We start from the raw sequence: 12,351 nt of genomic DNA on the forward strand, positions 1-12,351 counted from the left end.
CAGCATTGTACCCTATAGTCATGTCCGAACATACAAGCTCTTCTTAGAATACTATTATTTTCTTATACTTGCTAACTGTCGTAAAAGACACTTTTATGTTATTCATTTCTATGGGATTGTGTCCAAAAGAGTATTTCTTTTGTAAATTTGGTGTTGACATTTTATCTTCTGTGAAGTACTTTGAGCAAGACAACAAAACTATTCATACAACTTTTTTTTAGTATCTCTCTTTTTTTTAAACAAGATTATATAGGTAATTGTTTTTTGAAGCTACATATTAATTCTAAATATTTGTGTAATATTTTTAACTATCAATATAATAATTTTATTGTTATTACTATTTTATTAACTATAGAATTTTTTAAGGTGTTCATCAACTTAGGATTTTTTTCAAATTTATATTTTTTTTTTAAAAATTACATTTTAAAAAGAGATGCCATAAAAGACTATCCTTTAATTTGTTAAGGAAATATTATTTTGAACCTTTATAACCCGTAAAGAAAAGAAGTTGCGATCATGTTATGGCAAATACTTTTTATTTTACGTAATTGTAATTTAATATATATAAAATGCTTTTCCACCTAATTTTCATTGGAATTAAACACGGCATTTTTTTACAGTTAAATATATTTTTTATTTCGTTGTGAAAAACAAATACGCGCACAACACCAGTACCCGTGCGGATGCACGGGTATGCCACTAGTTTAAATTGTAATATTATAAGGGTCCCCCTATTATGTTGTAACCAGTGAAATGGAAAAAAGTGGTCTTTGTGTAATATCTCCCATTTCTTCATTTTGGTTTTTGCGTTGTGTGGTTTAGCAATAAGTATGTGCATTTAATTTTTTTAATGCTAGACAATTTTTGTTCTTACTTTTAATTCTTTATTTTTTAAGATAAAATATATTGTTTTAATTTTTCATTATATAGTGATAATAATGGGAATTTATATGCTACAAATTGTATTTTATTTACAATGAATTAATATTTGGTAAATAATTTTTTATCTTAAAATAAATGAATAAATTATATTTAAATTTATAAATTTTATTTTAAAATTTGTCTTGGGCCTCTATATGTGTCGGGCCGGCCCTGCTAATATGTTGTCATTATTAGGGGTGTATATGGGTTGAATCAACCTACAAAACTCGGTCAAATCCATCTAAAAAAATTCACAAAAGTGAGTTGTGTCGGGTAATTGGGTGGATATTGGATGACCCACTAATCAAATATTTATTATTACAATTTTAATAATTTTGATAAATATTAACTTAGAAGTTGTAATTTTAGTCTCTAAACATTTACAATTTTAGTGAATCATGACATTAACTAATTTTGAATGTTTCACTTTTTTATTATTTTAATGTTCATACAGTTTTATGTCATGCAACTTTAACTTATTACTAGTATTTTATGATAACTTTTATTAGTTGATATTATCATTTATTATTATATAATGCTAGATTATCTAATTTTTTTTTAAGAACATACATACTTATATGAAGAAAAAAAAAGGACGACTCATCATTTAGTCCTTTAATGTTAATAAGAAAAAATTTATTTGGACAACCCACTATCCAACCCAATTCAAAAATTAGTGGATTTGCCCAAACCGATCCATTGATGTAACGGATGATTAATTTACATCACTCAAACCGGATTGTCCAATATGGGTTGGGTCTTGGATTTGGCTAGGGGTGCCAAAACGAGCCGCCCGCCCCGCACGCCCCGCCTTAAGCCCACTAAAAAATGAGTGGGACGGGCATGCCCGCCAAGTGAAATGGACATAAAAATCATGCCCGCCCCGCCAAGATGGCGGGCGGCGGGCTTGCCCGCCTATTTTTATTAATTTTTTTCCATTTTTTAATAGATTAATAGTTTTTTTTACCTTTTAATTAAATTTTTCACTTAATTTTTAAAACAATTTTTATAAAACCAACTTTTTAACAAATTTTACTTAAAAAAAATTACATATATTTACAAATAAATATATAAAACAAACCATCAAGAATTGGAATTACTAGAATTAACTAAAAAAGAGGGAATTTTGTAGGAGAGGCGGGATTTGGCGGGCGGCGGGCATTGGCGGGGCGGGCTATGGCGGACGGCGGGTTTTGGCGGGCCGGGCTTTGGCGAGCGGCGAGCCTAAAATCCCAAACCAACCCGCCATTTTTTGGCGGTTGCGCGGGCCGGCCCGGCGGGCCACGGCCCGTTTTGCCACCCCTAGATTTGGCAAAACCCAATCCAAACCGACCCATGTACGTCCCTAGTCATTATATTTAGAGCGGAGACTCATTTTGGTCTCTCACAAAAACTACAAATCCCAAATTAATCCCTCACAAAAAAGGACTCGATTTATTTCCTTACAAAATTTAACAGGGTCATATTAGTCCCTCTGTTAATACGTATGCCTTTACCACTAGGCCATGAACATTACTAAAAGACAATTCTCATAATTTGTATTTACATTAAACCTAGGACCTTTAAACTTACATTTTCAACTACAAAGTTCAGTAATAGATTTATATACGATATCATGTTTAACAAGTAACTTGTCATTTAAAAAAAAAAACATAGTTAATTTTAGTAAAATTGTATATTGTAAATTATTAATTAAGTTAAGTATTCATCATTAAAAATTTTAAGTGAAACTTTTTTGCATAACTTTCACATCATATTCTAGAAAAATTTATGAGCAATCTAACTTATATTCATTTGAATTGATCATTGGAAGAGAAGATCATTCTCTGTATAGAGTTTGATACAAATACAACAACTTCATACAAATCTATTATTCAAATTTTGTTTTGTTCACTAAGTGTAAATGGCATTGTATTTAAGTGAAAATGGTGTGCTTTCTCTTATGTGTGTTGCAAAATCAAAAGGTGTTACGCTTTTGTGATTGTGTTAGATATGTTTCTCACTGTCCATCAAATAATGATTGCAGGTGTGGGATGTAGTTTAAAGGTCATATGTTCAATTCTTTATGGGAATCAAGTTTGTATTTTTTGATATCTTCAAAAATGAATTGTTTTAAAATAAAATTGAAATTAAAAATAAAATCGATTTAGTAATTTAAAAAAAGAAAAAAATTAAACTTGGCGGTCCAGTCACGGTTTAAAATTATAAAAAAAACTAGTTTAAGAAAATATTAACTGAGAGACTAATATGACCCAGTTAAATTTTGTAAGGGATTAAATCGGGTTCTTCTTTTTGTGAAGGATTAATTTGGGTTCTACAGTTTTTGTGAGGGACTAAAATAGATCTTCACTCTTATATTTAATGATTTAAAAGTAGTTTAAATATTAATTAGAATAAAATTGATACAAATGAACTAATATTATATTAAAAAAGTGGAAAAAAGAAACATTTATTTTGTGATAAATTTATTTGACTAAAACATTTACTTTAGAACAGGAAAAATATTGATTTAAAAAGACGTGTAAAGATACACATTGGATCGGGAACTACTTTTTTTTGTTCAAATTTAAATTTTTCAGGAGTTACATTTACGAAAGTAGTTTTAACAAGTAAACGTTAGGAAAAATTTGAGAAGGTTCTATAAATACACTTACGAAACAAATCAACGTTAAGTAAAAAAAACACTTCTAAAAATATACATTCAAAAACCAAAAGATATTTTTAGTAACGCACACGGTGCGTGAGAATCTCCAAGGTGGAATGAGGTGGAATAAGAAATTGTCAAAGTATTTAAATTTTAAAATTTAGGAAAGAATCTTTCATTTTGTACTACCAATCGCAGAAACTCAGAGATGCAATAAATCTCCATGAGAAAAGAGTAGAAAAGTTTCACTTTTGAAATGAAAGTCCTTTGGAGTATGTAACTTGTCCTCTGACTCCTTTTCTGAGTGCAAGTACCAAAGGAATTAAACAAGATATGGACATTGGATACACTCAGCATACCACTACATCACAATGATTCTGTGAAGTTCACAAAATTCAACTCCTGCTAATAATTCTATCTATGACCCGTTCTTCTTTTCTCTGTCACAATTATTTTTTAACTTTTTACCCGTGTCTTCTATGAAATAATAATAATGCTGTACTAGTAAAAAGTAGTACCAGTAGTATCACATAAAGGGCATGCTGGTTGTTAGAGAAAAATTTATGGACTGAATTATTTTTTTTATAAGCAAGGAGAATTATTGAGATATATTTAGAGTTCGATTATTAGCCTATAAATATAAATTTTCATAGAATATTATTTATTAATGTAGTTTAAACAATAGAACTATTAATGTAGAATTATTAAAGTGCAGCTCGCAATTTCTAGTTCAACTCAGAAAAATTGATAATGCGAAATTGGATGTCATAAGAGGTGAAACAAGGAAGTATCATAAATAGAAACAGAAACTGAATTACATGAAGTTTTGCTTGCAACTTTATTCGTCAAACTAGTTGATATATTTCTTTCAAGAAGGTAGAGGCCATATTCCGTTCTACCAAAACCAATCATCTTCTGAACATTCTAAATAATACGTCCATCAGAGGACGAAACACAAGAACAATTAGACTCCTTTGTAAGTTTAAAGATGGCAAATAAAGCACATCAGTAATGTGGATTTCACTATAATGCTTAGCAACAATGTTGTTTCCATTTGGTAACCTAAGATCTTGCATCTAATTTTAGAAAACATGACTAATATTGAGAAACTAGTGATGAGTTAATTGCTCCATCATATAGTATCGAAACTGGAAAATTTCCAATAGTGGCACAATGGATATAGATTTGATATTTTGCTTCAAATGTGTAGGCAGCTCTAGATGTAGTGCAGGTTAGGTTGACATTATGAACATATTGATCAATGCTCATCATAGTGTTTTCCTTCAACAAAGCAATTTGTTGAAATAGAAGAGAGTGAGAGACATTTGAATAAAAATGTGTGTTTGAATTAGGCGTGTTCATGGTTTATGAACTGCAGTGAACCAAACCACAAAAATGGTTCAGTTCACTTTTTAATAACCACATTAATAATAATTCAGTTAACTAGTCAAACAGTTTTAATTCAGTTATAAATGGATTTAAACCGGGTTGTATATATAAACCGGTTTAAAACCAATTTGTAGTTATAAACTAGTTTTACATTAAAGATTGTTTCAAAGTCAAATTATTTTGAAATTTTGAAAAATAAGATTTTACTATATTTTCAAAAAACTTGATTTTACTGTATTTTCAAAAAACTTGATTTTACTGAATTTTCAAAAAACTCGATTTTACTATTTTTTTGGAAAAATTCTATTTTACTGTATTTTCAAAAAAACTGATTTTAATGTATTTTCAAAAAACCTAATTTTACGGTATTTTCAAAAAACCCGATTTGACTGTATTGTCAAGAAACTCGATCTTACTGTATTTTCAAAAAAAATCCGATTTTGCTATATTTTCAAAAAACTTGATTTTACTATATTTTAAAAAAAAAAATTTATTGCATTTTCTAAAAACCCGATTTTACTGTATTTTTGAAAAAACTTGATTTTATTGTATTTTGTTTTAAAAACCAGAAATTACTATATTTTCAAAAAAACTCAATTTACTGTATTACGAAAAATGATTTTACATTTATGTTCAGAAAAACCCCAATTTTATTGTATTTTTTGGGAAAATTCGACTTTATTGTATTAAGAAAAGTGATTTTACTGCATTTTTAAAAAACTCAATTTTACCGTATTATTCGAAAACTTCATTTTACTGTATTTTTTAAAAAAACTTAATTTTGCATTATTTAAAAAAAAAACTGATTTTACTGTATTTTGAAAAATTTGATTTTATTTTGGGAAAAACTCGCTTTTACTGTATTTTCATAAAACTTTATTTTACTGTGTTTTCAAAAAAAAAGTAATTTCGAGTTTTTGAAAATACAGTAAAATCAAGTGTTTTGAAAATACAATAAAATCGACTTTTTCAAAAATTTCAGTAAAATCAAGTTTTTTAAATATATAGTAAAATCGAGATTTTTGAAAATACAGTTAAATTGAGATTTTCCAAAAAACAATAAAATCGAGTTTTTTGAAAATACAGTAAAATCAGGTTATTTGAAAATCAGTTAAATCGAGTTTTTCTAAAAAAAATAGTAGAATCTTGTTTTTTAAAAAACAACAGTAAAATTGGAATTTTATGAAAATACAGTAAGATAGAGTCTTTTGACAATACAGTAAAATCGGGTTTTATTGAAAATACAGCAAAATCGACTTTTTTTCAAAATTATAGTAAAATCAAGTTTTTTGAAAATATAGTAAAATCAAATTTTTTGAAAATACAGTAAAATCAAGTTTTTTGAAAATACAGTAAAATGGGGGGTTTTTCCAAAAAATAGTAAAATCGAGTTTTTTTAAACGATAGTAAAATCAGATTATTACTATTACTTGATAGTTTTTTTTTAGTATGTTACTATTACTTGATAGTAATATCATGATTATTATACTGCCTCATCCTTAAACAGTTCCTCTTGAATTTTATATATCTGCTTATGCGTTTTATAATAAGTTTCATCGATTCAAGATATTCATGTTTTTTCTCTAAGAGAAAAATCTAATAAATATATCTAGTTTAACATTCTAAAATGTTTCAACCTGAAAATTACCCTGTTACTGTATATTATGTGGAGCGCATGTTGTCAGTCAAATAATTTAGCACATGGTTGGCCCAATTTCAAGACTGAAACTATATTACCTATTTTTAAGTCCAATTTCATTTGCCTGACAGAGCTTGCCCGCCCTCCCTTTTTTTTTCCGGACTTAAGGCAAGGCGGGGCAGACGGCTCGTTTTATCACCCCTTCAACGATAATAGATGCAGAGGAATAAGATTTGACATTCGCTGCATCTGTAGCATCAACACATTTCCTGGTGGAACCATTTATGATTTGAAAACCTTACTGATATCAGGAAAAGGCTCCAATAAGAGAACTCGCAATCTTACAGCAACATAATTTTCATTTAACCTCATGAGAAAGCGAATTGCCTCATTTCAGCTATAAATTTCTTGAGATTACAAAACTGCATCACACTAGCATTTATCAGTACAAATGAAATCAGTTGAAAGACAGTAAAGATCAAGCTCTTCACATAAAACTGTATAATAACAACATGTGGAGGAATATTGAAGATAGTAAAGTGAATTTAATGAGTGTTAATATTAACTTTCACATTCATGGAGGAATGTTTATAATGATTTGCAAAAAAAAATGTTTACAATCTATTAATGTTACACATCAAAGTCGAACATAATATACAAATAAAGGTGATCCGATACAACTGTACTAGATTAAACTCGAGTCTGCAACTTACACTCAATTCATTATTTTACTACATACAAACCAAGAACTATTGAGGCTTTGCACCACCGCCATTTTCCGCTGCATTATGAACCGGAGTAGACGAGCCACTCCTTCTCGACCCACTATGATGACCTGTTATGGTTCTTCCCATAAACTTTCCCGCCTTGGTAAGACCGCTGGTGAACGTGCCAAGACCACTCGTGACAAGTCCAGCTCCTGCGCCAATGCCACTTCCAACAAGTCCAGCACCAGATCCCACCACCGACACTGCTCCGTCCAGCGCATCCATTGTGCTACCTATCACGCCGGCCGCTTTCATTTTCTTCCTTTCTTCTAATATAGCTTTTTCCGCTTCTAGTGCCGCCAATTGCTCCTCCTTGTTAAACTGGTAATACATAACCTGAAATTCCATTCCAACCTCGTTTTTTATCAAGCCGAGCGAGTCATAGTAGCATCGTAACATCGCTGTTAAATATAACTAGATCATGGCACGTACCTTTATAGTCAAGGTTCCCCGATCCTTCTTATCTTTAACCTTGAGTGTATCGAGCGATGACAGCAGTCCCAATTGAAACTCCTTTTCAGTTTGTACTTCCAGATCATTAAGAGGTAGTTTCACAATTCCCAATCGCTTATCTTGTCCAATGTCTTCATCAAAAACCTGTTTCAGGAATCATGCATGCTGCTTATGTTTATCGTAATAAATTAACCAGAGTATATAAACGAGGAAGAAGAGAGCAGCAGCATAAAACCTCAAAAATCACAGACTGAGTCTCCTTGTCTTCTGCAATCAATTCAAATGTTTGATCCCAAACAGGATTCAAGTTGTTGTTAATGACCTTGGTTTTAACTTTAAATAAGGGTCGGATATACAAAACTACGTAAGGATCTGATTTTCCAATCATTTCCTTGTTCTTTAAATCGGTTGCTTTCACTATAGTCACCTCAAGTCTTCCTTGAGGTTTAAGCTCCAGTTCACTGCAAGAAAGAAAACAGAAGTTCGACTCAAATTGAAGTTTTGTTAATGAGATATCGTAATATATAGCCGTCTTTTGAAATTTTCATCTGCAATCGGAAATATATAAAAAAAAGTATAAACTTTCGTAAGATTCATATTTACCTAATATCGACAGGGATACCGCCGAGTGGAACAACGATCCTATGTGGCCATTGGAGCGTATCAGTAACAATTGCGTTCACAGTATCCTACAAAATGGCGAGTAGTATAGTTACAAATGTTGCTTAAGAAGTATATGGAAAAGAGCTACGTAAAATGGACAGAACTCACCTCAATCATATCTGAAACTCCAGGAAGAGCAGTTAAGCTTCCACCAACAGCTTTCAGAGTATAATCAATTTTTGGCTTCGGCTGATCAATTTTAATGGAAAAATCAGTGATTCCATAAGTGAAAAATCAATCATTTAAGATGGAACCATGTCTTTGGCAAGGCTTATTAAAGTTTTCAAACATTCAACTAGAAAAATCAGTTTCGGCAGATAGAAGAATGGATTTAATTATAAGAGATTGCATCTCCGTGCTCACAATCTTGAAAGGTGCATGATCCTAATGATGGCTTTAACTTCATCACTTAGGTGAATCAATGAATAAGATAATTAAATGCAATTGATATATGTTTAATGTGAGGGACCTATAATTTATGAAGCACTGACACAAATTTGGACATGATATTGACAAAAACATGTAGACAACATTAAGAATTTAGGAAAATGAAATTATATGAAACCAAATGTGTCAGTGTCATGTCAGTGCCCACGTGTCAGGATGGACGTTGACATGTGTCCCTTAACAATTACCTCAGCCAGTAGAGCAACAACAACCGCAGAAATACAAGGGATCTCTTCAGCAAGTTGGAATATAACACGGATAATTGTGAAAACTTTTAGATCCTTCAACTGAAACAAAAAATAAATAAAAAAATAAAAATCAAATTTTGACAACATATAAAATGGACAACAGAAAGACATTCTCCAAAGTATTATACTTGAATAGGAATTGATGCAACAAGGGCAGCTTCAACGGCCAAAATAATACTGGGATCACCACCCCAACGAAAGTCTATGTCCATTATGATTTGACCTTTGGTAAGACTCTGCACACGAATACCTGTATGGATGATGAAATTATGCACGTATAAGCTGTTACTTAGCAACTTAGCATACAAAAAGATTTAGGACATCATTTGACTAAATCGTGCGAATTAAGAATGTTGGTGATATTACCTTCAACTTTTGGAGCTACGTTTCCAAGTGACAGCTTGCTGAACTTCAATGAAGTAATTCCGGGAGGTCGGTACTCTTCCAGTAGAGGTTCAACCGACTCCCTGATAACTAACGTTGCGGCCTAATGGTGAACAAAATCCATCATAACCAAATCATCTATTTAAACAAACCGTCTATTACGAGTATGATTCTTCAAGCCACAAAACACAGTGATATTTAAAGTGAACCGTTACACTCATCATACTAATAGATGGATAGATTGAAAGATATTCTTGAAAGATGAACGATTAATTTTGAGAAAATGCATATTTTTGTATTTCGATTGCTAGAGAACTAATCAGATAAACATAAGATAGATACAATACTCACTTCTGCCACAAATGGCCAGAGTTTGCTCAAGAGCTTGTTTAGCCATTTCACCTGAAAAAAGCGGATGCAACAAAGAGTCAAGCACAACAGAATTACATAACTAATAGGTTTGCTGCATAAAATAATTTCAAGTGGCAGGTAATAATATATAGAAATAAATTCTCACCTGCTCATATACAGGGAAAGATATCCATTCGGGAAGATTTTCACCGCAAATTTTCTTCAAATCATCTCTGTTGAGGGATCCAAGGAGTTTGATGTCAACAGCCTGCGAAGTAAAAGAATGACAAATGTTCAAAATAAATATTAAAAACTTACCGACAAATTAAAACAGGATGTTTGTTTTAATAGAAAAAACAATGATGTGCTAAGAAGACGAATCAATTTGTTGTCCCAATTAGCGCATGTTTGGTTGACTTATTTGAGTTTATCTATTGGCATAAACACTTGTAAGACTGTTTGGGAGAACTTATGGAAATAGCTTATGACGTGTCTATAGACTATAAGCTTTCCAAGATAGCTGATGAAAACAATTTATAGCTTAAATGCAAACAACTTGAAACTATCTTATCTTTTTGCTATTTAAATAACTTATACATAAGCACTTATATAATAAACGTTCATGCTATAAGTGCTTAATTAGGTTGTTTATCCAAACTGAGCCTCAATGCCATAGGATTCATCATCATATTATGCTTTCATATGAAACTGAATTGAACATTAATGGTAATTTTGAAAGTGACTAGCAAGCCATATTTTCAAGTTTCTCCACTTCCGCTTCGATTCCTAAATTAATAAATGCAGTTCACAGATTTCTAACTCTGTTTAGAGTTACCGGCAGGAAAACAGGATGAAAAGCTGTTCCTATTGTTAGATGTCATTAAGGGTGTTCGTATTCAATCCAATATAAACCGCAACAACCAAATCGAAAAGCCAAAAATCAAAAACCAAAAAAAATGTTTTTTTTATGGATTGCAATTGAAATGGTTGCCGGTCCTTATGATGCTATTGACCACGGCTCATGTCCATAACGTATTGTTTACTATGTTTTAGGCAACTCTTTTTTATGGTCATAAAATTTCCTAAAAAGTATAAAACAAAATATCTCAGACAATAGCTGAAACCAAAAAATCAATCCAAACCAAACTGAAACAAATTAGATCGGATCAAATTTGATTTGAAAACCAAACTGATTAGATGATCAAATAACAAAACCAAATGGATCAGACAGAATGATTTTCCCTCTCAAACCAATCCAATCCACAAAAACACCCCTACTAAACTTCAACTCCAAGATCTCATACACTACATCAGTTGCACAAGGCAATGGAGGACTGTATTTTACTACAACAATAAATTAGTTCAAAATCAACAGTTTTTTATTATATGGGTTTTACTGCAGCATAGCAATTAATCGACGAACAATCTCCTATAGTCCTTGACCTAAAACCAATTGCTTCACAAAAACATACTCAATTCTCTTCTCCCACAACCTTGTTTTAACCCATCATGTTTCCATCATAACGTTCAACTAAAATCCACTAATAGATTATTACCAATTCCATAAACCCAAAACACACTAATTACATTCCATTTCATCAACTAAAACTACCTCAGAGAAAATCCAAACTAAATTCCAAAAATTCACAACCAAAAACAAAGTCAACAAAACCATAATCCATACCTTTGCAATTCTCCTAGCACTTCTGTATCTCATCATCCGAGCCCATCCAGCCATCAATGCTATGCCAAACACCATCCCCATAAAAATCCCAGAAATCAAACCCATCTTCTAGATTCCAAAAACCACCTTTTCCCTATCAAAACACAAAAACCAAAACACCCATATGAAAAATCAAGTAAAAAAACACAACTTTAACACTCAAATTACAAAATAAAGTCAAACACAACCAAAAAAAATGAAACTTTCCATGAAAATTGGGGCTAAAAACTCAAAGGGTGGTTTACCTTAGAAGATGAAGAGCAATTGGAATGAGATTCTGCAAAAAGAGCTATGAGTTGTTGTGGGACTGTAAAAATGTAAAGTTTATTTAATTTATAGTCTTCACGAGATTGAATTGAATTGAATTGAAAAAGAAAAGCATTAATGGCTATGTAGGGACTCCACAACTTCAATTCAACACTGTTTGCATTCTCAGATTGTAATCTTCCGCGGATTTAGAAAAAAGCAATAATTATCTGTAAAATTGAAAGAGAAAACTATATAAATGGAAAAAAGAAAATAGTTTTATTTAGATTGTGTATTTGTTCTATTTATAGTTATCATAATATTATGCATGTAATTTTAGATTGTAAAATTGATAAATTATAACTAATATTTTGTTATATTTGGTAGAGAAAAAAATAATTCAAAAAAATTATTACATTTATAATTCAGACATGTTTGATAACGATCTTTTAATCATTATAGTTTATTTTAATAAT

The 12,351-nt window shown here is 31.0% G+C and overlaps 1 protein-coding gene across 1 annotated transcript; it reads right to left on the reverse strand.

The window, feature by feature from the left end:
* Positions 1 to 7,170: 7,170 nt before the first annotated feature.
* Positions 7,171 to 12,138, reverse strand: LOC131616699 (calcium-dependent lipid-binding protein-like). The gene is made up of 12 exons (XM_058888113.1): positions 11,875 to 12,138; positions 11,591 to 11,723; positions 10,073 to 10,174; positions 9,907 to 9,957; positions 9,538 to 9,658; positions 9,300 to 9,421; positions 9,112 to 9,210; positions 8,585 to 8,665; positions 8,417 to 8,502; positions 8,049 to 8,274; positions 7,793 to 7,957; positions 7,171 to 7,696 (listed from the first exon to the last, which is right to left on the reverse strand). The coding sequence occupies exons 2-12, from the start codon at positions 11,693 to 11,695 to the stop codon at positions 7,343 to 7,345; spliced, it is 1,512 nt and encodes a 503-aa protein (XP_058744096.1). The 5' UTR covers positions 11,696 to 11,723; positions 11,875 to 12,138; the 3' UTR covers positions 7,171 to 7,342.
* Between the last annotated feature and the right edge of the window lie 213 nt (positions 12,139 to 12,351).

Source organism: Vicia villosa, linkage group LG7 (assembly GCF_029867415.1).
Source record: "Vicia villosa cultivar HV-30 ecotype Madison, WI linkage group LG7, Vvil1.0, whole genome shotgun sequence".
Lineage (NCBI taxonomy): Eukaryota > Viridiplantae > Streptophyta > Magnoliopsida > Fabales > Fabaceae > Vicia > Vicia villosa.